The sequence below is a fragment of the Miniopterus schreibersii genome (genome assembly GCF_964146895.1).
Source record: "Miniopterus schreibersii genome assembly, chromosome: 11".
NCBI classification, from domain to species: Eukaryota; Metazoa; Chordata; class Mammalia; order Chiroptera; family Miniopteridae; genus Miniopterus; species Miniopterus schreibersii.
In genome coordinates, this window is record NC_138111.1 from 30590451 (window position 1) to 30617741 (window position 27291).

At 40.4% G+C, this 27291-nt stretch overlaps 1 protein-coding gene across 8 annotated transcripts in view; it reads right to left on the minus strand.

The window, feature by feature from the left end:
- Positions 1-27291, minus strand: part of NTRK2 (neurotrophic receptor tyrosine kinase 2) — a 288783-nt gene that overhangs the window by 198672 nt on the left and 62820 nt on the right. For all 8 annotated transcript variants that reach the window (XM_081151280.1, XM_081151278.1, XM_081151279.1 and 5 more), the window contains 2 exons: positions 25920-26020; positions 24720-24819 (listed from right to left, as the gene is read on the minus strand). In XM_081151280.1, coding sequence (XP_081007406.1) covers positions 24720-24819; positions 25920-26020 — 201 coding nt within the window. The remainder of the gene's footprint in view (positions 1-24719; positions 24820-25919; positions 26021-27291) is intronic.

Sequence of the window (27291 nt, forward strand, 5' to 3'; positions counted from 1 at the left end):
ATCTGTCTATTAATGAGACAAATGACATAAAATTTCCATTTGGTGAAACTTAAATCCCAATTCTGCTCCTTCCTCCCATTGATATTTTTTCAAGGAGGCCATCTCATAATCCTTTAAGCAATTCTCTCTTATGCAACTATTTAGTTTTAAAACATCCTCTGAGATATTATCTAAAAGTTCTCTATTTAAAAAAATCATTACAAATGGCAGTGTTATAAATGACTTTACCAGCTAAGAGATTCCCAAGTTAAAATGAAAGACACTAAAGGAATTACCATAATAAGAGGTTAGTTAACTCCTTTTGATTTCAGTCAATATAAAAAAGACCCTCACAACTTGATGTTATCTTCTATTTACTGCATTTAAATGAAACATACACTTAAAAAAACTAAAGAACTCTCTAAGCTATGTCAATTATATCCCTACATTGTCCCTTGGTTATCCTTGATATATTTACACCAGTTGTATGTGGGCCCCCCAAAATCAGTGCAAATACTTGTTACTGTTTCCACCAGGGGGCATTCGTCTCACTGAAAATAAATATTTTTCAACTATGGCTAAATTCAGGGAACAAGAGAAAAAGTATTAGTTATGTTGAAATGACTAAAATACATATTTTGTTTATTAATCTGGAAATTCACACTTTCAATGGGAAGCAAGAAGGTTAAGTCCTTTAGTGGGAAGTTCTTGAATTAGATGCTTCATATATGTGAAAAGATATTATATGAGTATAAAAAAACTATTCTTGCGTTCTAAAAGGTAAGAAATACTAGATAATGTAATGAACTCTTCAGGAGTGTGAACAAAACATACACATAAAGATCACCCACTATAACTATAGACTAATTTTAGGGGCTATAATTAATTTGGGGAGATATACCTGACAGTTTCTTAGGATTCTTCCCCATCCTAAAAGTATTAACAGACTGCCACAAAGGCAAAGATTATCCCATTTAAAAAATGCCTGCTTTTCAAAGATCATATCATCTTTCCTGTAACTGGTTACTTTGCAAGCATAGGGACTGGACTCCGGAAGACAGAGACGGGCTGGCCTTCTTTGTCAAGTTGTGAAGAGAGGAAGGAAAGAATGGATATGCCACACATTTACCATTTTCCACTGTGAATCCTGACAGTCTTTCATACAAAATAATACCTGTGTGAAGCTACAACACTGTTGAAAAGCACTCAAATGCAGAATTCCCAAGAGCAAAGCCATACCTTCTTTTGTTTACCTACGAAGAATATATCGCACAGTTTTCCATATCCCTGAAATTACCACTGACTCATTCAAGCTGGAAAACGTCTCATTTTTTCTTTACAAAACAAGATGAAGAAGAAAAGCCAAGTATGATAGTTCATATTTCTACCTACAACCATCGAATACACTAGCTCTTAACTAGGAAGCAATACATCAGTAAGGACTATTGATCAATGAGGTCTAGCACCACCCCCATGCCCAACTCTGATGGCAGCTTTGAACATATCCCTCTTCCTACACAATGTCCATCATTACACACAAAAAGGAAGTGTCCACAGTGGGAATCACAGAATCTCAAGGTCAACTTGTAAGGAAGCTGGGCCGTGGTATTCCCTTCAGCTAGAACTTCTTTCTTCTCCCTTCCCACTTGTGCTTCTGCACCTGCCTAACAGAAGCCAAACCTGCAACCCGTTACAAAATAGGTGGGAGGCTGAAGGGCAGGTTATTTATTAGATAGGTTGCCTGTTTGTTCTTAAAAGGCAGGAATTAGCAAATTTCTTCTGAAAAGGGCCAGATAGTAAATATTTTAGGCTTTTTGAGCCATATGGTCTTGGTGACAACTACTGAAGTCTTCCATTGTAGCATGATAACACCCACAGACAATTCATAAACAAATGGGTGGGGCTGTGTTCCAAAAAAACTTTATTTACAAAAACAAACAATGGGCCAGATTTGGCCTGTGGGCCTTAGTTTGACAACTTCTGCTTTATGGAAATAGCTCAAGTTTTTTTCTTCTGTACTGGTGGCACTTTGGCATGTAGTGTAGCCCAGAGGTTCCCTGATAGCAAGTGTGTTCATCATAACTAGATTTTGAAGGGGAAGAAAAATAACATACAGTCCCATCTATAGTGGCTTATTTTCTATTCCCAAAAGCCAGCTGCCACAGGCACTCCTCTGACCCACTAGAGGTGTTGGTGGTTATTGCTGGCCACAGTCAGGAGTGTCTTGGTTCCTTCTTTATATATGTAACATTTGCTTTTGTCAGCAGTGGATAGAAACACCTCCACTTTCTCCATAAAGGATATCCAAAGCGGCATTAGGATTTCAGACCCAACACACGTGAAAAAAGTTCTTCTAACTTTTTTCTATCTAACTAACTACCTCTATCTAACTAAATACCTCACCTTCTTGTTCCTGAACATCTGAGGAGCAAGTAGAGTCACTGGCATCTAGTTGAGCCTTTAAACATCCCACTGTTGCTATGTTGTTTCCATGACAGGGGCACAGAGAAGATGCAGAAGACACATGGCCGGGCATAGCACACCTTCCTCAGGGAATCCTCCCCTCTTACAGAGCAAGAAGACTCAGTGTGTTTAGACAAAAATTTGCGACAAACACAAAGCCTTATTTTTAAAAATTTGCATCTATTTTTGCCTTCACCAAGAAAAGGAAGATGGGAGTGAGGGTGTGGCTGGAAATTGACCTCTTGAACATGGCAGATGAGTTGCTTTTGCAATTTGGCTTTAGCCTAAACAACAATCCATGTGGTCCTCTCTTTGCTTGTTAAAGCATTTCCTTTATTCAGGAAAGCAAGCCCCCTTGGAAATGGGTGCACTTTATTAATAGAAAAACAACCAGATTGTAATGGAACCTCTGAGTCAATGCTACCAGGCTTTCGATGGAGTTCATGTAGACCCTTCAGAATATGCATCCATGTTGTGTGGACTTTTTTATTATTATTACTTGTTAACATTTATACTCTTGCCCATGTGCTCAAAGACTTTGGCAAGATGAACATTTTATAAATCTGATAAATAAATAATTGAAGCCTCCCAATCAATATCACCCAAGGGATAATGAACAAAATAAACTAACAAAATAGAAAAAATAATAACATCACCCAAGGGAGAAGGAAGGAGGCACTCAAATGTGTATTAAAGTCAAGGTCCTCCCTTGTGATAAATGCTGGGAGAAGAGGCAGAGGTCAGGAAAAGCTTGTCTCACTGGGGTGGGCTGAGTGTAGCAGGCTGATTCTTCCACTTAGCCCTCAACTGAGAGTAAATCAGTCCACTAAGTCAGGCTCCACTTGATGGGCATGGATAGGCCAGAAGATGGAAACAGTGCAGGTGCCTGTGAAGCAAAGTCCACCAGTGAGAGCTGGGCAGTCCATGTGGGAGGATGACTTGCTCACCATGAGCTTCATTGGAACTTCAGTGTCTGGGCTCACACTGAACTTCTCTGGGAAAATGTTTCTGTCAACACAGCAGTAAAGCACTCCAGAGAAGGTCTTTACAGAGCTCGGCAGCCAAACTGAGCCCAAGGGGAATTCCACGGTAAGTCTCTTGAAGAAGTATAAAGCCTCATTAGTGCAAAGACGATTTACTATGCTCCTGGTCCAACCAGGAATGCAGGTGCTTTGTTCCCAAATTTGTGATTCATTATGACTCTACAGATCGCCCAATTATAAGGAATCATCACCAGTTGGCGCCTGAGTAGCCTCCCGCTCTTCTAAAAATATCACTGACAATCAGACTGCACCTACAGGCCTTTCCATAGAGGAGAAATGTGCTGAGCTGGCGGGTGGTTTATTTAAAGAAAGCCAACAGCCAAGCTGGTTAGACCCACAATGTAAAGGAAGACTGTTTAAAAAATGAAATCATACCATTCAAAAGAAGTTCAAAAAGCATTTAGGCTCTCATTCTGCCTTAAGGGAAGTCTATCTATAAATCTCCATGGGCAAATAGAACATACATTGTTGTAAAAGACTTTGAACAATAAACTTCTACAAGCAAACCTTCTGCATGATCAAACTACCTTTACTGTCAAAAATTTGCTCATTAGGACTATTTTGCAGTGGGTCGCAGGAGCCAGCTCAAACTGGTTTGTTAGATTTTTCAGGAATTTTGCAAGCTAGGTGACTTCACATTGGTAGCTTGAAATCAACCATTGTAGGAATATTTACACTATGGAAATCAGCAAACAGTACAATTTAGAGCCCCAACCCGGCTCTACCCCTGCCAGCTGATTGTTAAATATTTATTAATGCACCATTGTCATAGGCTTTGTAAAACAGCTCCAGCTTTCTCTTCTCCAACTGCTTACATTCTTTGAAAGTGGAGAAAAGGTCTAGGCATCAAAGCAGAAATCTCCTTTAGAAGATTTAGCCTCTACTGAGAGCAAAAGGAAATCAACTGCTTTGCAAGACAATCCTTACAACAAAACTGCTGTATTATACACCATTAGCCCAATTTACCTGTGCTATTCATCCTATTATTTGTCAATTCTTCAAACATCATTTATGTCATCATTTATGACATAACAGAATTACGTCATCTCTCTCAAACTTCAGGATGAGAATGGGTTCAGTACTTGAATGGTACAACCGACATTACAAGTTGTCACAGGTTACCTAACTATTTATGATGCACGGCCCTACTTGTCTTCCTAATATAACTTCCCCCTTCAAGTAAGGAGCTAAGCTGAGTGCCCAGACTAGAAGTCATTTACCTCCTAGAGTCTTTCAGATAGAAATAACTGTTAGTACAACCTAAGGATTGGGAAATGTATCCTCCATGACTTCTCAAAAAAAATTTTGGCTCTAAAACCTAATACTAAAGATGTTCTAATACCATTTATTGGGAGACAATTCTCCATGGGTCCCTTGCATGTCTGTATATCTTATAAAGAGAGGTCCTGACTGCCTTTCATTCTGGATTATTATTTTGAAGAAGTTTGTATCCAAACAGCCTTAGGAGCTATAGATGATATGTTCAAAGCATGTTTACTGCCCATTAAAAGAGTCAAGGTTCCTTTTCTATACACAGAGTATGTGCCAGCATTCTTCTGGATCCATCTGAATCACCCTCATGAGATTTGAAGCTTAGAGAACTAATTTTCGTATGCTGTTCATGTTTCTTCCCATGGAATGAGTAATAATGTCCTTTGTCTCTGACCCAGAAGTCTCATGTCCTCTCATGTCTCATGCCACTGTCAATGAAATTGTGGCAGGCTAACTTGCCAGCCTGCAAGTAGAGTAAAATCTCAGACCCTTTACAGCTCTTGACAACTGATCCCTATAAAGCTTTTCAAAAGTAATCTATATCTATAATTATAGCTCTATCTCTATTTCTACCTGTATCTATCCACCTACCTATCTATTGAATAAGAACTAATTGTGTCTCTTGGGGACTCTTTATAGCTCTCTTGGGCAATAATGTATAAGGCAGCCCACAATGATGTTACTAGAATGAAAACTGCAAGACTATTCTATTAAAGATATACACATGAAACCAGCCAAAATGAGCATGAACAAAATGGTGTGCTGTGTACTCTAGGACAGGGCTTCTCAAACTTTAAGGAACATATAAATCACCTGGGAATCTCATTGAAATGCAGATTTGGATTCAGTAGATCTGGGATGAGGCCCAAGATTCGCATTTTTAACAAGTTCCCAAGCAATGCTGATGATGCTGATCTAAAGACCACACTTTCATGGCAAGGCTCTAACATCAACTAAATATAAATTTTATGCATGTTAATGCTCTGCTATTTGCATAAACTCTAACATTTTTAAAATGATAAGAACAGATATTATATTTGATCTTAGCCAAAAGGCCGAGAAGCAATAAACTCTAACATTTTTAATCAAAGTATCTACAGCAACCCAGGAAGTCCATATAAATCCAAGAACTCTTATATTGGTTTAGCAAAGAATACTACACAATTCCTGAGAACATGATCATATATGCTGATATACTTATATGAAGAAAACATCAAGACTGGCTGGCTATGAATTATCCTTTAGTTTATGTTATAAAAACAGTCTATTGAAAGAAACAGGAGCAAAGGAAGAAGAAGACCTTCCTGGTCTTGCAGGAGGAGACCTTCCTGGGTTATGTAAAGAGTTTGCGGACTGTAGCAAGCATTAAATAAACAGGGCAAATGACAATCCTCGTGGTTAATGTTGCTGATAATTATCTCTCTGGCCAGGCTAATGATGACAGGCTAAGCATAACAGGGAAAAAGAAAATAATATATGGACATAGGATTGACTCTGAAAAATTAAATGTGCCGTCAGGGAAGACACAGTGAGCGGGGAGGATGGCCTGAGGTGTGGTCCCCACGCTGTCACTCCCTTGCTACGGGAGCAAAGACGCTCCCTGCCGAAAAGTGATGGGCAGACCGGCTACTCCATGATCCAGACACCTCACCACTTCCTTTTGTTTATTCCCTTATTTTGTTCCTTATATTCCACATATAAGTGATATTGTACAGTATTTGTCTTTCTGTGTCTGACTTATTACACTTTGCATAATACCTTCTAAACCCTCTCACTGCTCCTTAATTCCCGTCTTGTCTCTAGGTCTCAGTCCCCTGCACAGGCAGACACTCAGCCTCACAGACCATTTTTTTAAGACTATCATCAGCCCAAAGAAATTAATCTTTCTCATTTCATTCACTTGGGAAAAAGTTTGTGTTCCCATTTGAAAAGCACAAGAGAGAGAAGGTTCAGAAATTTATAAAAAGTCGGAAAACACATTTGAGAATCTTACTAGGAAATATCGATCAGTGCTTTTGTCTTCTCCCTTTTCTTTCTCCCAAGACCTTCTTCTTTCCTTTCTTTTGGCTTCTTTTCTCCTTCCTTCCCTCTCTCTCTCTTCATTCTCTCTCTAGAGCAAAAAAGAAAACCAGGGAGGCAGCAGGGTGTATGTCAACATTCCACAAGCCAGTTTCTCACAAGGTTAGGAACTGTGACTTTTAAAAATATTCCTGTGGTCAAATATGCTTAGGAAATCCCGGGTTAAACAGAGTTCAAAGGTTTCTGTACTGTCTCAAGCCTTTCACAGGCTGATGTCCATGGTGTTCTCTGAGATGGGGCTGTGGGTGCTGCATTTTCTATATTATACAACTACATAAACCCGCCTCCACCCTCCATCCCCATTGGCATTCTGAGGAATTCACTCTGAGAAAGAGAGCTCTGACCTAAAGATTTCAAGTGCTGGAGCCAAGCTGCTGTGTTTAAATTAGTTCCACCTGGAACAAGCCTGGTGGCCTTGGACAAGTCACCAAACTTCTCTGAGCTTCCAGTTTCTTCAGCTGTAGAAGGTGTCACCGACATCTACCAGGTGGTGCCCCTGATAGGACAGAGTGAGACAGAGTATGCACAGCGCCAGGCACAGAGCTGCTTGCCAACGTGGCCTGTCAGATGCAGAGGTGAGGTTAGTCCATGTCCCTTGAGGGCTGGCTGAGAGACCATTCATCTTACTAAAAACTACTGCTGGAGGGGAGGCCACTGGCCTCTTCTCTGACTTCACACATGTTTCAGAACTGGACCTGTGTCTTGTCCAGTCCACTCACATCTGAATACTCCCTTCCAAGGGCTGCCCACCAGGTTGTGTTTGTCCGTGGTCAGTCCCAACAGATGACATTTGCCAAATAAATGAGGGAGAGAAAGGAAATACTGAGACAGAAAAGGTCACAGAGAATAAACAAAGGCAGGAATGGGGCCAGGCCAGAGACAGGGGACGTGACTGTCCTGGGTCAGATCCGACTTTACCTCCTAGAGAAACATAGACTCAGGCAAGTGAATTCATCTCCCTGGGTCTCAATCAGGGTCCCTGTTTCAAAAGTAAAGATAAAGATGCCCATCTCACAGAGTCATGTTAAGGAATCAGGGGATATCACATATGTGAGCACTTAGCACAAAACTTGGCACAGAGCAGGAACTCAGCAACGAAATTATAACAGAGCTAAGTGGGTTTTTTGGAACTCAGTGGGAATAGTAGATGCTATTATTCTCAAATTGAATTCTCTGATTTCTAGACTGGAAAATGGATATTATAATTCTTCTGGGGAACTCCCAGAAAAAGGACTAGACTCAGAGCAGAGAATTTCATTCCCATAACTGACTGCAGATGTGCCCAATGGCTGGTGGCAGATGCGGTTTCCATCCTGCCATCTGAGGGTGGGGAGAAGAGAGGATGCTCGGGGGAGGGGAGAAACAGACACTACTGTCTACTGGATTCCAAGAAGATGAAAGACAACAATGAAAAAACAACAGCATTTCAAGTTTGCTGAGTAAGGATTTCCACCCTGTGCTCCTCGGAAGTCAGGCAGAGATCACTTGCCTAAGACAGGACTCCTTCACCTTTCTTCCCCACCCTTATACTTTTATTAATCTATTGTCTGTCTCCCTCATTGCAATGGAAGCTCCACAAGGTACGGATTCGCTCTGTCCTCAGGGTCTATTACAGGCTGGCCCAGAGCAGGCTCTCAGTAAATATTTGTTGAAGGAATGAACGAATCCCACATTAGTTATTTAATAAGCATAACCACTCAAGGATTTATAGTCCATTAAAGCAATATGAAGACCATGAGACCAGAATTTTTTTTTAATTAGTAATGTTATTATAAATCAAACATACAGCTTTATTAATCACTTCCAACTTTAATAGCAAATCAAGGAAGAAAGTAAAAAAGGCTTGGCAGGAGCCAAGAAATCATCATAAACATGATCACACTTCACATTTAGATGTTCTAACCCTTTTCAATTACTTCCTTATCAATTCCTAAATTCAGTGGCTCTGCTGTGTCCTCAGGAAATTCCAAACTCCACAGCATGGCAGGAAGGCCCTCTGCATCCTGGCCCTTGTCCATCTCACCATCATCATCTCCCACCACTGTCCTCTTATATCTCCACTCCAGCAATATCCAAACAACCCCAACACGAACTCCCTGCCTTGATAGGTGCCCCTTCTCCATCTCACCCATGTGCTGAATGTCTACTCATCCTTCCAGACCCCATTCGGAGGTTGACTACCCTGTGAAGTACTCCCTGATTTATCTGGATAAAATGAATCAGGCCCCTCCTGTGCATGGCTATTTAGATCATCTACTGTCATACTATCCTATCAGATGTCAGTCCTCCTCTAGACTACAAACTTCTCAAAGGCAAGCAGTGATGTACATATATTCATTTTTTGCATCTGGCACATTATAGATGCTCGGTAACATGTCTATCAGAAGAACAAATAAATGGATGCACAGCCCCTGTTACACTTTCTCTTCCCACATCACTGTCCCTCCCAGCTAATGGATGACCCTACAACCTACGACAAGAGACCACTGAGAAGGTTCTGAGGTAAACTTCATGGAGCACATAACATTTGCCGGGCACTGCCTTATTAACCTTTGGGTTATCCTCAGAAATGCTCTCTGAAGTCAGTACTGTTATGCCCATTTTACAGACAAAGGAAATGAAACTCAGAGAGCTTAAGTCAGAGACACAGAGCCTATGAGAATATGCAGTCAAATCTGAGTCCATGCTCCTCCCATCACCCTGTTTTGCCTCAAATGCAAATTCCATTTTATCTTTTATCAATTCAAAAGGGTGTTCTCTTCTCATTTGTCCTCCATCATACCTCTCACCTCTTAAACTATGTCCCCAAGTGGCCCTCAGATGGCATCTGTCTACCAAACTTCTCTTAGCTTCCTGGACAGAACCCACGCTCCTCTCTCTTCAAGATCCTCTTGCTCAAAGAGCCTGACTGAAGGTTTCCACTGCCTTCTGGCTCTTCAGTATTTCTTCTGCCTGAGTCACCTGAATGGCTTTGAAACAATTTATAAGGGTCAACCATGAATACCAAAAAGATACGGAGCCACCTTCTGTCTTTGTGGTTTGGTTCAGCTAAAAAAGACATGTGCTGTGCCTTGCACAGCACCAAGTACTGGAGACACAGAGATAACAGAACAGGACTGTTGACTCTGAAAAGCTTTTGGGTTAATGGGTGGATTAATAGGTAAGTGTATTCTTTCAAATATGATGGGCTAAGCATTTTCCTGGATGATTACTCACAGTAATACAAGTCTACAAAAAAGGGACTTTGTCCATCTAAGGATATCAGAGGAAGCTTTCTAGAGGAGGTGATGCTTGAGCTTTATCTTTAAAAGATAGGTAAGAGTCCAGCCGGGCATGGCTCAGCAGTTGAGCGTCAGCCTAGGATCCAGGAGATCATGGTTCGATTCCCGGTCAGGGCACATGCCCAGGTTGCGGGCTCGATCCCCAGTAGGGGGCATGCAGGAGGCAGCCAATCAATGGCTCTCTCATCAGTGATGTTCCTTTCTCTCTCTCCTCCTCTTCCTTTCTCTCTCTAAAATCAATAAAGATATATTTTTTAAAATAAATAAATAAATAAATAAATAAATAAATAAATAAATAAATAAATAAAAGATAGGTAAGAAACAGCCAGGCAAAGGGATGGGTGAACAGCACTCCAGAAAGAGAGAACATCTACTGTTGGCAGTAAGTGCTGACATCACCTTACAGAAACTTGAAAGGTCTCTGGCACGGTTTTCGTGTATTCCTGCTGAAAGTTTCACATGTGGACAGCTTGTGTTGGCAATAATTCAAACAGAGCCCAAAACACATGTTGGATGGAAGTCCATTCAGATGGCCATGCCATCACTGCCATTACCCCTACTTTTTTCTTTAAGGATCTCTCTGTGGAACAGACTGATAACTCCTGTGAGATGAGTTAGAGCTTTCAGGATGCTGTGGTCCATCTAGGGGCCTGAGAAAGTCATTTTCTAAACAGAATCTTGGTACAATACGGTCACATGATTGAGCATGACCACTCCAGAGAAGCTCCCATCCTCCCGATGCACATTCCCAATGCCCTTCCTTGTTTCCACCTTCTCCACAATTTCATTTTTCTACAAACTACCCAGATTCTGCCACGAACTTGACAAAGATCTCTCTCAAAAAAACTGATATGCCTTGCCTCCAATGTTTATTAGAAATTATTTTCAATCACTCTCAATCTGGGGAATTAAGTTTGGTGTTTGGAAATGTATTTTGTTATTTCTTAATAAAGAGACAGTCTCCTCCAATTTCAGGAGGTTATGAACTTTGATGTTGGAATGCGTCTTTGATAGCATCTAGAAATAGATATTTTAATACACCAAGAAAGAAGGAGAGTCAGCAGGGAAGCAGTTGAAAAAGCTAAAGCATTAAAACCTGAAAGATCTGGTTATAAATTGTGGTTCTGCCAATTACTAGCTCTGTGACTTGGACACATTAGTAAATGTCTCTGGACTTCAATGAACTCATTGTTACAAGGCAGGAATTTAATGGAAATCAGAGCAAATGTGTCAAGGATGTGACATACAGTGCCACGCCCCCTCAACAAGTGGCAACTATAATCTATACCTCACTTAATTTTTAAATTAAATTTTAAGATCACCCACTTTGTATATGTAGCCCAAAGTAGCAAACAAGAGATAAAAATAATTTAAAACATGCTGATAAAAAGCATCAAGTAAAAGATGTAATTTCTTAGCGCTCTTACAGAAAAAATCTGTCTTAGGTCATTTACCCAGAAGTGGTCCCAGACAGCAGTGTTCATGGCAAGTGATTTATTAAAAAAGCGCTCCCTGGAGAGAGAAGCAGGAAAGGGAAATAGAAGAAGCCAAGCAAAGATGCAATTTCAGGTGAAGCTGCACCCTCAGCCGATGCTGCAGGGAGCTCTGGAGTGTAAATTACACCACAGATCCTACAGAGAACTGGTCAATTATCCCACAGAGTTGGTCCAGCCTGAAGGCAAGGGAGTGAGCTTTCCTGCTCCTAAACCAATCAGTCAGCAGCCAAGGAGGGGTTGAGAGGAGTGAGTGGAGGGTACTTAACCCCCAGACACCTCCAGCTGTGTGTGCACATGTGTGTGCATTGTGTGCATGTATGTGCATGTGTGTGCATATGTGTGCGTGTGTGTTGGTGTGGGGCAGGAGCTCCACTGGCTCAAGGCTAGCCCTCTGAAGAAGGTTCCAGGTGCCAGCCCTTAGGAGCAAATGTACACCGAAGCCAGGATAAGTGCACAGGACCAGTAAAGGGAGTTTGAGGGAAGCTGGGCAGAGCACAGACATAATAACATTTGCAACATTAATCAAGAGAATTTCATGGAAACCTATCTGTGTCCATTCTGCCTTCCAATCATTGGAGTCGGTTCATCACCAAATGATGTGCATTTAACTGTAAATATATTCATTTTTCTTTGGTGATTTATAAAAACTAAGTTTGAAGTACATATTTCCTAGGACTATAAAATTCAATTTTGAAGGCTTACCTTCAGGCATCAAAAAATGAGCACTTCAACCAACTACAGTTGTGGTTTTCTGCTGAAGAAAGTTGTGCCAGTCACTGATAGAGGGCACAGACACCACTCAGATGGAAGCAATTGGAACAGAACAGTGGCCAACCCCTCAAACACCAAGAGAAAAACTGGCACCAACAACTCCTGGGCTCTTTCACATATGCATATGCATTTAACCATCCACACCGCTCAGAGATTCTAGGATGTTATTTAAATTGAGTTGTGTAATCTATGCATCCAGTTAACACAGATCTATCGTACAGAGATTCAAGACTTTGCTTTAATCAAATAAATTCTTGTAATTTAAAAACATAATTTCTTATATCTCTATATCCTTATCTGCAAAAGGGAAATGCTGACTTTAAGATTTCAGACAACAGAGACTCGATGGAGACAGCCAGCTGGGTAGGCAGACTGGGTCACAGGTCACCTGAGGATTAACTACTGGGTTATTAAAAATGGCTCAGAAACATGAAATATCAAAATAACTAATTTGTTAGAGTCATAAATAGTTTTATACATCTCTTTTTTAAAAAAACTTCCAATAGCCCAGCTAGTGTAGCTCAGCGTTTGAACATCGACCTATGATCCAGGAGATCATGGTTTGATTCCCGGTCAGGGCACATGCCCAGGTTGAGGGCTTGATTACCAGTGAGGGGCGTGCAGGAGGCAGCCGATCAATGACTCTCGCATCATTATGTTTCTATCTCTCTCTCTCCCTCTCCCTTCCTCTTTCTGAAATCAATAAAGATATTTTTTTTTAAAAAAAGCAACTTCCAATAATATTTATAATTTGGCAATGTATAATTTATCACAATTATGTCATCACCTATGGAAGACTAGAACTGGAACAGGAGAGTATACCCTAATACACTGTATAACCAGATACATTAAAACAAAATTCATAAAGAATTTCAGAGGGGCCCGACAGACATAACACTGACGATTGACGATTGATAGGCACCTTGAGTTTTTGCACTTAGATTTAAGTTCCAATTTTAAATAAACAAGTATCGATGGCTGCTACTAAGGGAAAGAGGTTGTTTACTATTTTAGGGACTCTCAGAACACTGTAGGAGCTCAGGAGATTAATGGGTTCAGGGCGGGGTAGGGGGAAAGGAGAGGAGTCAGCCTAAGAATGACTGTCTTCCTCAAACAAAATACAAAATTCTCAACCACCACTATGGTTACAAAATATCTGCAATGAACTATCATTTCAAGGTGAAACATTTGCTAAAATCAGGGCTAAAATGAAGCTACTCAGACTTGGCATCTCTTACTCTTGGCATATTTGAATTTTGAGAATTCAGAGTCTGATTGTAAACCTCTGCTTTCCCATGCATTGTTTCATAATTGAAAACTTCTGGAATCAATGAGAATCTGATAGGTAGTGTAAAATGCTAAATAGAGGGAAAACAAGGATGTCAAACCAAAATTAATACTGTCCAAATATCCATGCCAATAATTGGGATTATCCAAGACTATGGCCATTGTTTTTCCATTTCTAGGTTTTCATGACACAGGTCTGTACATGACAGATCTATCTTTTCAAATATGTTTTGTTGCCAGTAATATCTGAGTTAGTTTCTTTGAATTTGCTAACCCATAAGCATATTAAGTGATGAATAAGAAAATAGACAAGAGTAAATACATATTACTGGGCACTTCATAAAGAAGATCTAAATGACAACAGTGAAGACTTGGAAAGAACCCCATTCCCAGGTCTTACAGGGGAAGCATGCAGAGGGCTCTGCTAAACCCCACCCAGGGCCAGCAGACAGGGACATGCGGCTGGGGGAAGGAAGGAGAAAGAGAACAGAGCTCCCCAAAGGTGGCAGTCAATCAAGTGTGTCCCCAAACAGAGAGGGGAGATGAAGGGGAGAGTCATAAAGAAAGAAAAGCGTGCTTAAGGAGCTGTGAATGTCTGCTCGTAGAACAGTTAAAGCCTCCCCACTCCCACACCACGGCAATTCAAAGACGGCGACTAATCCAGACCACAGGATGGCAAAGTGCTCTCAGTAACTTGTCGGGAGGATAGTAAGCAGGAAAATCAAGGGCTTGCTTCCTCTCTGGAACTGCATCCCTTCAAAAACTTCCTGCCTTTCCTTAAGTTCTAGCCTTGTCTATCATGCCAAAGGGAACCCCATGCGCGGGGAACATGGGTTCTACTTAAGGTTTAATCATCCTTCTGAGGAAAGCAGAGCTCCCCCAATGTCTTGGCTCACTCTGAAAATGCATCATTTGAGTTCTCAAACAGAGGCACTTTTCTCTCAATAGCAACTGAGATCTCAAAAAAACAGAATTTCACTCAAATTATATCAGCCATGAAATTAACTATAGTCTAATGGCCCAGCCTTTGGAATGAACTGGGCTGCATATAAGGAATCAGAGTGAAGATGAGAAGAATTGTAAGAAAAACTAGAGATGTAACTCAAAGCCTATGTCCTACCCCCTCTGATAGCAATGGCGTGGTCATGTGATCACTGTCAACCACAGCATTCTGTGAGTGCGCAATGCTGGGAGAAATGTGGATGACCAAAAAACATTACAAACCATCATTTGGGGCTGGTGTTGTGTGTGTGTGTGTGTGTGTGTGTGTGTGTGTGTGTGTGTGTTTACACTGAAGACTGGGAAGGGCTGGGGATCATACTACTGAAGTGAAACTGATCATGAACCTAAAGTGAAATTTTCCCCATACCCATGAATCATAAACTTCTCTCCCCTACTCCCCCAAAGATATCTTTTCTCCCAGTCACCTCCTGTTATCAGAAATCAATTTGGTACATTAATGCATCAGTGTTGCCCACATTTAAGTCCTCCATATACACTTTCTCAGTTTATGCCTTATGCAAGTACCCCTCATTCTGAGAAAAGCCTTATAAAGGCCTGTAAGTCCCTACAGGAGAAGCATTTCTGTCACTTCTCTGATCTCTCCTTTTGTTCTCCCACTCCCATCCCTTACTCTGCTCCAGCCACCCTGGGCTCTGCTGTTCCTTCAACATGCAGAGCTTCCCCCAGCCTCTATGCCCTTGCATTTGCTGTTCCCTCTGCCTGGAATGCTGTTCCTTCAGATATAAGCATGCTCACTTCCCCATTGCCTTCAATTTTGGTTCAGATGTCATCTTATCAGATGGGCCTTTATTAACTATTTAAAAATAACAGAACTCTCACTGTTCTCCTCTTACCTTGATTCATTTTATTTATAGCACTTGTCATTACCTGTAGATTACATCTATATTTCTTTCTTTGTCTTTTTGTCTCTCCTCTTCCCTGGAGTTTAAGTTCCATGAGGCAGAAACTTTGTTCTGTTTAGTATTAAATTTCCAGTGTCTTAGAAAAGTCTTATTCAAATAATCTTTTTAAAATTAAAATCATTTACTTAATACTTTATTTCATTTTTCTAACTTAAGCCTTATCCTAAATAATAATATCACTAAACCATAGATATAATGTTCTAGGTATACTTTTTTCTAATAAATATTAGAATAAATACAGAAGCTTCAGAATTAAAGATGTTAGCCCCTGAGTATTGCCTAAAACCATCTTGTTACCACTGATGACATATGTCCCAGATTTGAGGAACATACAATGTTATCCAATGGCAATATATACCACTGGCAATACATATTAGCGATTTCCAATGGCAATACAAACGAGCGCTAAAGCAGCGAATTTGGCAGGGAAATAAGTTTCACTTATTCTTATAATGTTTCTCATTCTCACAACATAAAACATTAAATCTGGAGTCATGAGGCCTAGATTTAAGCTAATGGGGAGGGAGGCTCTCTTCCTTGCCCCACCCCACCTGCCCTTTCTGCCCCTTCCCTACAGTAAATGCTCCTCCCAAAAGAAACGGGTAAAGTCCACATGCCAAATCAACCACCAATCATACAGATTTCTCATAAAGCCCCAAACAATGTAAACTTATCAAATATTCAAAGGACAATAAAATTAAGAATTTGATATAATTATTGCATAGTGTCTTTAATGGTCGAAGAACATAAAATGAGCATATGTTTCAACAACTTTATATTCATAACGCATGCCCATAAAGTACAGACATGTTATAATTATAATTATTTTTCTATAAACTCAATTAATAAACCTTAAGATACTGCTATACACTTATATACATTTGGGATATTTTTCTGCAATTCAGACTCAGTGTAAATCCAAACAGGATTCTCCCCATACCCTTTTCCTTAATAATATATTACTATAACATAAATCTGAAAAATAACTACCTCTCATGGAATTAGTTCAATGAGCCAGGCACCAAACAAAGCACTGATTCAATTCTTATAATCACCCAAGAGGTGAATATTATTGCTTCATTTAACCAAAGAGGAATCTAAGATTTAGAGAGTTTAAAAATTTGCCCAAAATTATGTTTAGCTGGTGGGAGAGCTGGGATTTGAACCCAGGCTTATCTGATCCATAAGTCCCCAATGTTATATAGCTATATGCTCCCAGGTTTGAAGACTTAAGAGTTAATGTCTCACAAACATGAAGGACATGAAAGGATTCACACAGGCTATCTTCTTAATCACCGCACGACAATTCTGCTGATTTAGAGCTAAGTTTATTCCCACAATCATTCAGTATTCTTGCCCAAAATAAAGTAAGATAAAATCAGAGCATATGTCAGAATGTAAGCCAAGATATCCGTGTTCTTCATAAACTCTGAAAAGTTTGTCCACCAACATCAGACGCTAGTAATGAGGAGGAAGGAAACCAAAAGACAGAGGAAAGAATGTGGAATTAGAGAGCAGAGAGATGTGGAGGGACAAAATGGCAGGGGAAAATGAAGGGCAAAAAAAAAAAAATAAAGAAGCAAAGAAGGAAAAGAAGAAGGCCAGCAGGTTTTCCAGTTTGGGAAATCCTTTATAAAGTACGCCACGGCCTGGGAACGGAGGTCCAGGTGAGCTCACCACAGGATTTACGGAGGACCAAAGAAGGGGTAACAATTGTTCCTGACTTTGAAATACAAAATCTAGTTTCTTAAGAAATCCTTTACCTTTTAGGGAAGCTAGTAGTGTGGGAAGTCCCTAAACAATACTGTGGGCACTTTCTACAGTACAGGCGAGCCGGGGCTGTCCCCCAAATGGCACTGCGCCTGTGTGACGCCCACATAAGCGGCTGCTTCTGTTTCCTGTCCTGGGTGATCCGCCAGCTCCTGAAACGCTCTCCCCCTTTTCAAGATGCTGCAGAGAACAAGCATGTTCTGCCCTCACACGGACAGAACCCAAATGTTGCCCTAAAAGAAGGAAAAGACTTTGGAAAGTGGATGTTCACCCCCGAGACAGGAAACACTCTTTCAAATGATATATTTTCTGAAATTTCTGAGGATTTGATTGTTATCAGTGAATTTTGTTCTTTACTAAGAGAAAGCTAAGATATACTTTGGACTCAATCTGAAGCTGGGGGAAGGGCACTGAAAAAAAGGTTCCTGTGAAAACTTATTTTCTGTGATACTACTTTGTGAGGTTCACATTCCCACATTATAAAAGAGAACCAACAATGCTCATTACTTAATTTACAAAAGAGTTCATCATTAAGTTTTTCAACATTTCTTTCTCTTTTTATTAATGGCTTTCTAATTCCAGAAAGTTAATACTGTTGGTCTCTCTGAAAATGTCACACTGAACTTCAATCAAAATATCTTTATTCCATTTAGCTCTGAAAAAGACAGAGTACTTCACAAGTTTAAAACTTTTCCAAACGATTAAAGATCTAAGTTTAAAAGCACACACAAAGTAAAACTGGTAAAAGGTGGGGAAGACCTTCTTAATGAGCAAGACACAAAAACTAAGATGGAAAAGACAGACAGATTTGCTTCTATATTAAGGTAAATATCTTTGTTTTCCAAAAGACACTATTAAAAAAAGTCAAGAGTAGAAAAAAATGTGAAATGTGAGCAGCATATATAACCAATAAAAGATTGATCAATATATATACTTTAAGATAAATCTGTAAATTGAGAAGTAAAAATAAACATTTCTTATTCTTCACATAATAAACATGTTTAACCTTATTATTAATCAAAATATCATTTTAACTGAATTGGCAAAAATAGAAAAGATTGATAATATCCAATATGAATGAAATTATAAACAAAAAATACTGTTGGTAGGAGTATAAATTAATGAAGCATTTTTGTATATATTTTAAAATGTTTCATTAAAATATTTCATTTTAAAATATATGCACATAGTGCCCAGCCGGTGTGGCTCAGAGGTTGAGCATCGACCTATGGTCCAGGAGATCGCAGTTCAGTTCCAGTCAGGGCACATGCCCGGGTTGTGGGCTCGATCCCCAGTGTGGGTTGTGCAGGAGGCACCTGATCAATGACTCTCTTATCATTGATGTTTCTGTCTCTCTCTCTCCCTCTCCCTTCCTCCCTCTGAAATCAATAAAGACATATTTTTTAAAATAATAAATAAATAAATAAAATATATACACATATCTCTCAGAAATCCATTTCCAAGTATCTATCTTAACTGTAAAGTATTATTTGAAATAATTTTCTGTAAACTTGATTAAAATGTAAATGCCCATTACAAGAAGAAAATAAATCACAATTCATCAACAATAATAATGGTCAATATTTCTGTAGTAATTACTAAATGCCAGGAACTTCCCCAAGTGCTTCACACATGAAAACTCAGTTTGTCTTATTACAACCTTACAAGGTGAATACAATTATTGCCCCATTACAGAAAGAACTACTGAGGCAGAGAGGATGAGAAACCTGCCCCAAGTTGCACAGGTTATAATGGACACAGACAGGCTTCAGACCCAAGTAGCCTGACACCAGACTACTCAGAAATACTATTAAACTAAATGCAGCACATACCTTGGTACTGACATGGAAAGACCTAGAAGGCAAATTGGTCCCCTGGGAAACATGCAGATATGGTGATGGAAGGAGACCTGATTTGGGGTGGTGAACACAATATACAGATGATGTATTATAGGACTCTACACCTGAAACCTATATAATTTTATTAATCAATGTCACTCCAGTAAATTCAATAAAAAAGTTTTTAAAAAAAGATACAGCCCAGCCGGGCATGGCTCAGTGGTTGAGCAAAGATGTACAATCCAGGAGATCATGGTTTGAAAGCACATGCCCGGGTTGAGGGCTCGATTCCCAGTAGGCAGTGTGCAGGAGGCAGCCAATCAATGACTCTCTCTCATCATGGATGTTTCTGTCTCTCTCCCTTTCCCTTCCTCTCTCTGAAACCAATAAAGATATATTTAAAATAAAAATGAAAAATAAAAAAAGATACAGACAAGATGATATAATTTCTTTATGGAACCATAAGTGAATATACATGATTATCTACATAATAAGGGAAGCTACATATATCTTCTTACTTATGTAATATATGCATTCTAGATGGTTCAAGAGGTTTATCCTCAAAAACAGAAATTATAATTGGAGAAGAGAGTGAAGAGAAACCTCCACTTTTAGCTCCATCTATTTTCAAAGTGCTTGAAATTGTGAAAAACAAGAATTGATTCATGTGTTACTCTTACAATTTTTAATGTTATTTGTCTTTAAAAAAAAATAGTGGAGTGGGGAATGGTGGGGGGGCATATGGAAAACAGTTTGTCCTTACAGATGTTTCCACAACTGTTTCTGGCTTTAGGTCACATTTTCCCTCTTTAAAAAGTCGATCCAAATATCTGTTAAACTCAACCTCCTAAACTTTCCAGGATCGTTTTCAGCTCATAGAAAAGGCTTTAACCTTGAACCTCTTTAGTTTTGGCCCCAGTATGTTTATGACTATTTTTAAATAACCAGATTTTTGGTTGCTGTTGAAAGACATTTAGAAGATCATTTATAAGAGGAGAAACTTAAACTCTGGGCCTTGAATCTGGACTTAAGAAGACCTGGCTCTGCATTCTTAGGCAGTTGTAGTTGTTGGGTCAGTTACTAGTTGCAAATGTCTCCAGCTCAAACAGCAGGAGTGAATGCAGAGGAAATACGGAGGCTGAACATGGAATGAGAGAGAGCCTTCCTGCTCCAGTGCCTCCTGCAGATTCCTTGGGGTCCCTTAGATCTTTGCTCAAGAAGGACAAAGGATGCATCAATACCCAGAGGGACAAATATATATGTACGTCCATTGCAAAATACAAGGAACTGAAAGCTGATGGCCAAAACTATTCTTACCACTGTGATGAGTGCCAAGCTCCCTCCGCCCTCCTGGCTCCCTTATATTTTTTCCAGCCCTGTACACCATCAACACCATCAGGCAGGGCTCCCAAAGTGGAGCACTCTTGGAAGACACGGCAGCCCTTTGGGCCCCCAGATGCTTCCATTTCCCCTTCATGGGCATTTCAACATCTTCAGTGAGGAAAGGGAGCCAGGAAGCAATATGAGAGCTAAACACAAGCGCATTCAAAGGCCTGGTTGCCTGTTCCTTGGACAATAAAGCTGCTCTGGAAAAGCCTTTCTGGCCTATTTCAATGGAATAAATAAATAAAATAAATCAGTGTCACCCTTAAGGGAAAAAGGGTAAAATTATGCTTTTACATGTAGGGATATCAATACAGACATATATTTAGATACATGTGTTATATATTTTAGGCATCCATAGTGAGCACAGACATGAATGATCCCAATACAGATGACCAAGCGCTAACAGAGGGGCTATATTTGGGGCTTCTGCAATTATGATAACTAGATAGTTGACCAAAAGGCAATAGGGTGGTAAAGGCACAGAAATGAGCATGGAAAAATGCACTGGGGTTAATTCTACCTCTTGACATCATTATTGAAACAGAGCTAGTTGTCTCTTGGTCATTAGCAACAAGGAGATTAACATATATCAAGCGATAATGAAAGGTAAGTTCTAGGTTAGCATGAAGATGGAGCCACCACCTGCCACTTCCGCTGGATTCAGAGTTGGACAAAGACACATATTCTGAGCCTGCAAGTTTAGAGAGGCAGAAATTGGAGTGTCCATGTGCAAAATGGAGTGAACCCTCCAACTTAAATAGCAGTAATTGTTTAGACTAGTATGGGAAAACGTGAGATAAAACCTGGACAAAATGACCTCCTGTGTATGACCATTATTTATCTGAAATAAGTGAAAATAAAAGGTAGGGAGGGTTTTGTCCCCTTTAGAAACTTAGCAAAGCTCCAAGATCTCTCTTTAGCCATTCACAGGTAAGCTGTACTCCAAATATCAACTGTTTCCTAATCACCAAACTGAAATGGATGAAGTTGAAAATTCCCTGCTATCATTCAGTCAGTCAATTACTATTTATTGGTGCCAACTTTGGGCTTGGCAAAGGATAAGGAATGAGGAACAAAACCAGCTGAATGTTGTCGCCACGAAGCTCACAGTCTGGCCCTCCTGTTCTAGACAGCCCCGTCAGCAGCCTTGGTTACGGTGAGTTGATAGAACAGAGAAAAAACTCTATGAAGCTTACAGTCACATAGACCCATCTCCAAAGAACACGCCACAGCTCATTGGTTGTATTCTAAGTCTAGGTCTAAGCTCCTGGTTTGGAATTTAGAGGCCACCTTCCCGTGGAAGCGAGGCCATCAATAATGTTTGGGTTCTCAGGTCAATCCATAAAGCTGGAGTGGTCCTGCACTCAGCTGCAGTGTAATTTTTAAGAGGTTCCCGGTTGGTGTCACCTTAGGTGCTTCAACAGTACTAAATTGTAGTTTATAATCACAGATTGAAGCAGTCAATGCTTAAGACTGAAGTGTGCGTCGCCGGGGATGGGTAAAAAGCTGTGAATGCCTATGGGTGGGCTGGCAGCCCTCTTTGGTCTCAGCCTGCCTCCCGGACAGGGAATATGAATGGGAGGCAGAATCTCCCAAAGGTGCTTATGAGGGCGAGAATTACTTTGGAATAGCTCACTCACACGTGAGCCAGTGGCCTCTCACATGGAACCAAGCCGTTTCATATCTTGTTACTCAAAATTCACAGCTGACAGGTTTCCTAGTTGTTTCAGGAAGTATAACAGTGTTTTCATGTATTCTTCCCTTTTTCAGACATACGTTTTTTCAGCAGTAATCGCAGCCCTAATAGCATTTAAAGTACATTAACTTACATGAATGTTTAAACACCACTTTTTATGCAGTTTCATTTGCCCTCATGGCATGAGCCTCATCTACTAGATCCCCCCAAATTATCAACTCAGCATCTGACTAGTAAAACAATAACCTCAACGCAGGTCTGTTTTGTTCAAACCAAGGCACGAATAGACGTGTAGCTAAAAATAGAAAAAGTAGTTATTCTAAACAAGAATGTGAGTCTCCCAGACAAATTTTTTAAAACCATTTAGTTTATGTTTAGAAATAAGAGAGTGAAGCACACTGCCTGAAGGAAGTCATTTACTGGCTCTCTGACAAGGTTAAGCAAAATCTTTCTTACAATTCATTAAGAATACCCTTAGGTTACATGTGGAAATTGTAGGTGCTTTAGTGGTAATCACCCCAAATTATCCAAATAAAATACCGTTTCAGTCTTAGTGCCAGAGTCTCTGTATGAACTCAGTCTTCTCTGGACCGAATTCTCCTCCATCGCCCAGCTACAAAGAATACGCTAACTTTCACAGATCATTCTGTCAGTCATCTTCCTAACACAAAGATGGGGCGGGAGGGGTTCTCAAAGCCTTTGCTGAGCTCCCAGGACCTGGACATATCTCTTCCAGAAGAGCCCAGGAGAGGGAAAGATCTCAAGTCAAACTTTCAAGGTGGGAAAGGGATAGAGCTAGATTCTGGCTCTCTCTGATAAAAAAAAACAAAAAAAAACAACCTATGCTTGAAAACATCCACTCCAAGTGCCTCTAAGGAAAGGAAGCCCCTGATCAGAATGAGGAAAGCAAATGCCAGAGCAGGTGGCCCAAATGCAGGGAGCAGAAGCCTGGCCTGGGCCTGGGTGCCAGCTGCACATGGGGACCCAGGAAGGTCTGCGAAGCAATGTGTGAGCCTGGTTTGCAATGCCTCTCTGGTGTCCTGTCACACTCAGAAAGAGATCTGGTAGGCCACCCTTATCCCATGGAACAATGATTCTCCAAGGCTGCTCGGGCGACAGCAGCATCCGCGTCCCTTGCGAACTGCTAGCAATGCCCATGTTTAGGTCCACTGCAGACCTGTTGGATCAGAAACTCTCGAGGTGGCCCAGAAATCTGTTTTCACAGCCCTCCGGGAGTTTCTGAGGCAAAGTCCAGCTTACGAACCACCACCACAGGATTAATTAAAATCACTGCATTATAGTTCCTAACCCAAGACTTAGTTATAATTGGAGAAAGAGAGATCTTTCCTCCTCCAAAGGCAACGTCAAAGAGGAGACAGGAGGAGGCTTAGGGGGTTAAGCCCCAGGTTACCACTACTCCTCCCCTTCACCTTGGGTTTAGGAATTTGGTGACAGGCACCAACAAAAGGAGAGGAGAAAAGCTCAGAAACAGATCTGATCCACCCCAGATCCCAGTGTATGCTGGGCAACTTCCTGCTACTTAAACATTCCCCTCCAAGTAAACAAGCCACATCAATAGTTATTGTAATAAAGCACACAGGTCAAGAAAACTCACCAGACCTTCTCGCCAATGCAACAAAGACACCACTAAACCTTCCTCACAGCTTTTCCAAGCTAGTGGCTATTTATAAGAGACCATGCAAAGTTCAACAATAACATATTAGTCAATAAGCAAGTTAAAACTTCAGAGCAACTGCTCTTAAACCACTAAAACTCTTGGCTATCACAGGAACATTTCAGCAAGTTTTCCCCCTAAAATTAATGTTCAGTCCTTTAAGAGACCAGTGATCTATTCTTGGCAACATAGTTCCTAATTTTTAGTCACCCACTCAGAATTTTTCCACTTCAAAATAGAAGTCACTCATTCACAGGGCGTCGATGTACCACCAAATGGCTGTTATTTTGCTTCCCAATGATGTTCAAATTTCAAAAGATGAGAATCTGAAAAAGCAGTAGCAACACCAAAAGCACACCACGGAATATCGGGAAGTCAAAACAAACAGCAGAAAGGACCTTTCTGCACAAAACACATGTGTCCGTAACTAGCCTACTGCCACCGAACCAAGCCTGCCTTCTGAAGCAAAAGGGAAATTGGGCACTATGTGCCTATATTATTATTAGTCATGCGATACTCAAGAAACCAGCTCTGTGTCTTCTGGGACAAACATCCTCATTGGAAAGTAGGTAGGGCTGAGTGATCAATATTATTTTGCTCTGTCTTGGTTTATAGTATCATATCCTTGTTGCTCTTTTTTCAGCCTGAAAACCTAGTGATGGTAAATCTAGCTGCTTCCTTCTTTAGTGGTAATTAGCATTAGTCATAAGCCAAGAATGATTCCACATAAGAAGTAAAATAAACACAACCCTTCTTACCTTTCATGCCAAACTTGGAGTGTCTTGCCAACTTCAGCAGAAACAGCATTACCAGCAGACAAAATCCCACTACAGATGCAATTACCACCACAGCATAAACCTAGAGAAAGGAGGGGAGGGCAGTTATGGTGGTGGAGATGGAGGAACATGGATGGGTTTGGAATTTATAAGGAGGCAGAGCTCACAGGACATGCATCTGGGCACACACGACAAGTGAGGAAAAAAAATGGAGGAAGCTTGCTGGGCAGCTGACAGACCACCTTGCCACAGAGCCCTGTAGCCCTGTGACCCTGGGGCTTTCACAGGCCCCTTTCAGTGTCTCCTCACTGTGCAATGAATCTACCACCTACACAGTTTGGCACTGTGTTTCCAAACCTCATCATCTGGCACAACCAACTTCTCCAACCTTGCCTCTAACTGCCGCCCTTCACATGCCTTACCTCCCAATCAACACTGTTTTCCAGTCTGCAGGTTCTTGTTCACAACCCCCAAATCCCTTCTCCTTCTGTTCCTCTCTGTCCAAATCCCAGGCACCCTGCACAGGCCATGGAAAATGCCACTTGTCCCGCAAAGGCTCCTCTGGCTCTCCCAGCAGGAAGGAACAGCATACCTGCCCCTCTGTTTCTAATTCTCGAACCACACTGCTCCACCTCTATTTGTATCAGGTGCTAGTATTCACGTCTCAGGCCACTCACTAAACTCTAAGCTCCAAAAGGAACAGACCTGCATTTCATTCATGTTTTTATACCCTCCCATGTTATATCCTTACATGTGGTGGGCACTGAAATTTTTATTAAAATATTTAAGAACACAGGTGTGAAGGTGTAGAAGACAAATAATTATTCATGTGCCTATACGAGAAAGCAGCTTTCTTGCTCTTCTAGTAATAACCTTCTAAAGGACAGATATTTAAAACAGGAACCGCTAGCAGTAAGTCAGAGGCTACCTTTATCACTTCTCTTGAATCTTTCTATTAATTCCTCTGAACTTCAATGCCCTGTTTACATCTGAGCAATAAAAAGGTCTTGTTGAAAGACTTGCATTAAAGCAGCTCCAAAGGTCTTCTTTTAGTTGATGTATTTCATTTTAGATGAATTTTTGAAAAAATACAAAGTAAATACAATATGCTAGCTGCCTCCAACTTGTAAGCATCCAAAGTGCTCAGAACCAACCTAGGAAACAACTATTTATCCCACTCACCGAGAGATGCTCCCGACCACTTTTGTCAGCAACATCTGTAGAAGGAATGTCGTTACTTCTGTTTGTGGTGTCCCCGATGTCATTCGTTGTAGTCCCATAATCTTAAAGTGCAGAAAAGGGAAAGAGAAGGAACCATGAAGTTGTCATTAGGCTGCCAACAAATGAGAGGCCACAGTGTGACCCAGAACAAAGCCAGACAGTTCACAAGATGCCAAGCCACTGCCAGCCTGGCTAGGGAGGAGCAGGGCCTAGGCATTGGGTTAAATCCATTGTAGCACTGGGACTGTGCAACACCAACATTGTACTAAACCCAGATCTCTACATTCTTGTTTTGGCGACCAAATTCTAAACCTGGTTTAGGGTTTTTCTTTGCACATAAGAATATATCCCTTTTCTGGTGAAATATTTAAATATGAAAGAGAATTAATTATCTAAAAGACAGATTTATAGACCTGGAAGGGTCTTTAGAGTTTGAGCCTAACCATGAGTTTTGCAAATGAAGAATGTTGATTGACTAGTCTAAAGTCAACTGGCAAGAAGATGGCAGAGCCTAGACCTGAAGCAGACTGGAAATCAGCAGCACCAAGCCCAGGACACAGGCATCCTATCTGGGTAAGAGGCAGCCACTCAAGATGAAATGTGGAATCAACACTGATAGGGCACTTGGGTACACACATGAACTTTTTTGAAGAGTTACGAGTCATTAATATTTCAGTTTCAGAATTAATAGACAAGGAATTGCTCCAACACAATCTTTAGAACTGCAAGGATATGTTCTCTTATCACCATGTCTCAAATGTAGTTGTCATCTTCTGAATCAATTTTAGAAAATTAATGATGATTTTTGTGTGTGTGAGCCAAGTTTTTATTAGTAATATTACCTATAAAAGTTATAAAAAATTTGGTAAACATAATGCAGACAATGTTCTATATAAATGTTTTGTATTTTTATTCTAAATAGATATGGTGCCTTCAATTTGCATCCTGAACAAACAATCTCATTAAGTCTTCCCCAGCTAAACTCTCCATAGAATTTTCAAACAAGCCTTGGGGTAATCAATTTAAATTATATTTTTATTAGTAGAGTGTTCCTTTGAATTTGAATGAAAGTAGCAGGAAAAGCATCTACTTTCTGTTCACTGTTTTGTTATTGACTCCAAAACTACATTCTCACCATTTCCATATTTAATATATTAAAACTTAATTTCAAACACTAAGAGATATCATTTACTTATTTTCCCTCTTCATATCATACCCAGCCACTCATGCAAAATTAAATCATTAAAGTATCTATAGTTTAATATCACGACATTTCGACCCAAAGACCCAAAGTAGTATCTGAGGCCAGTGGAAAGATGACATTAAGTCCTGA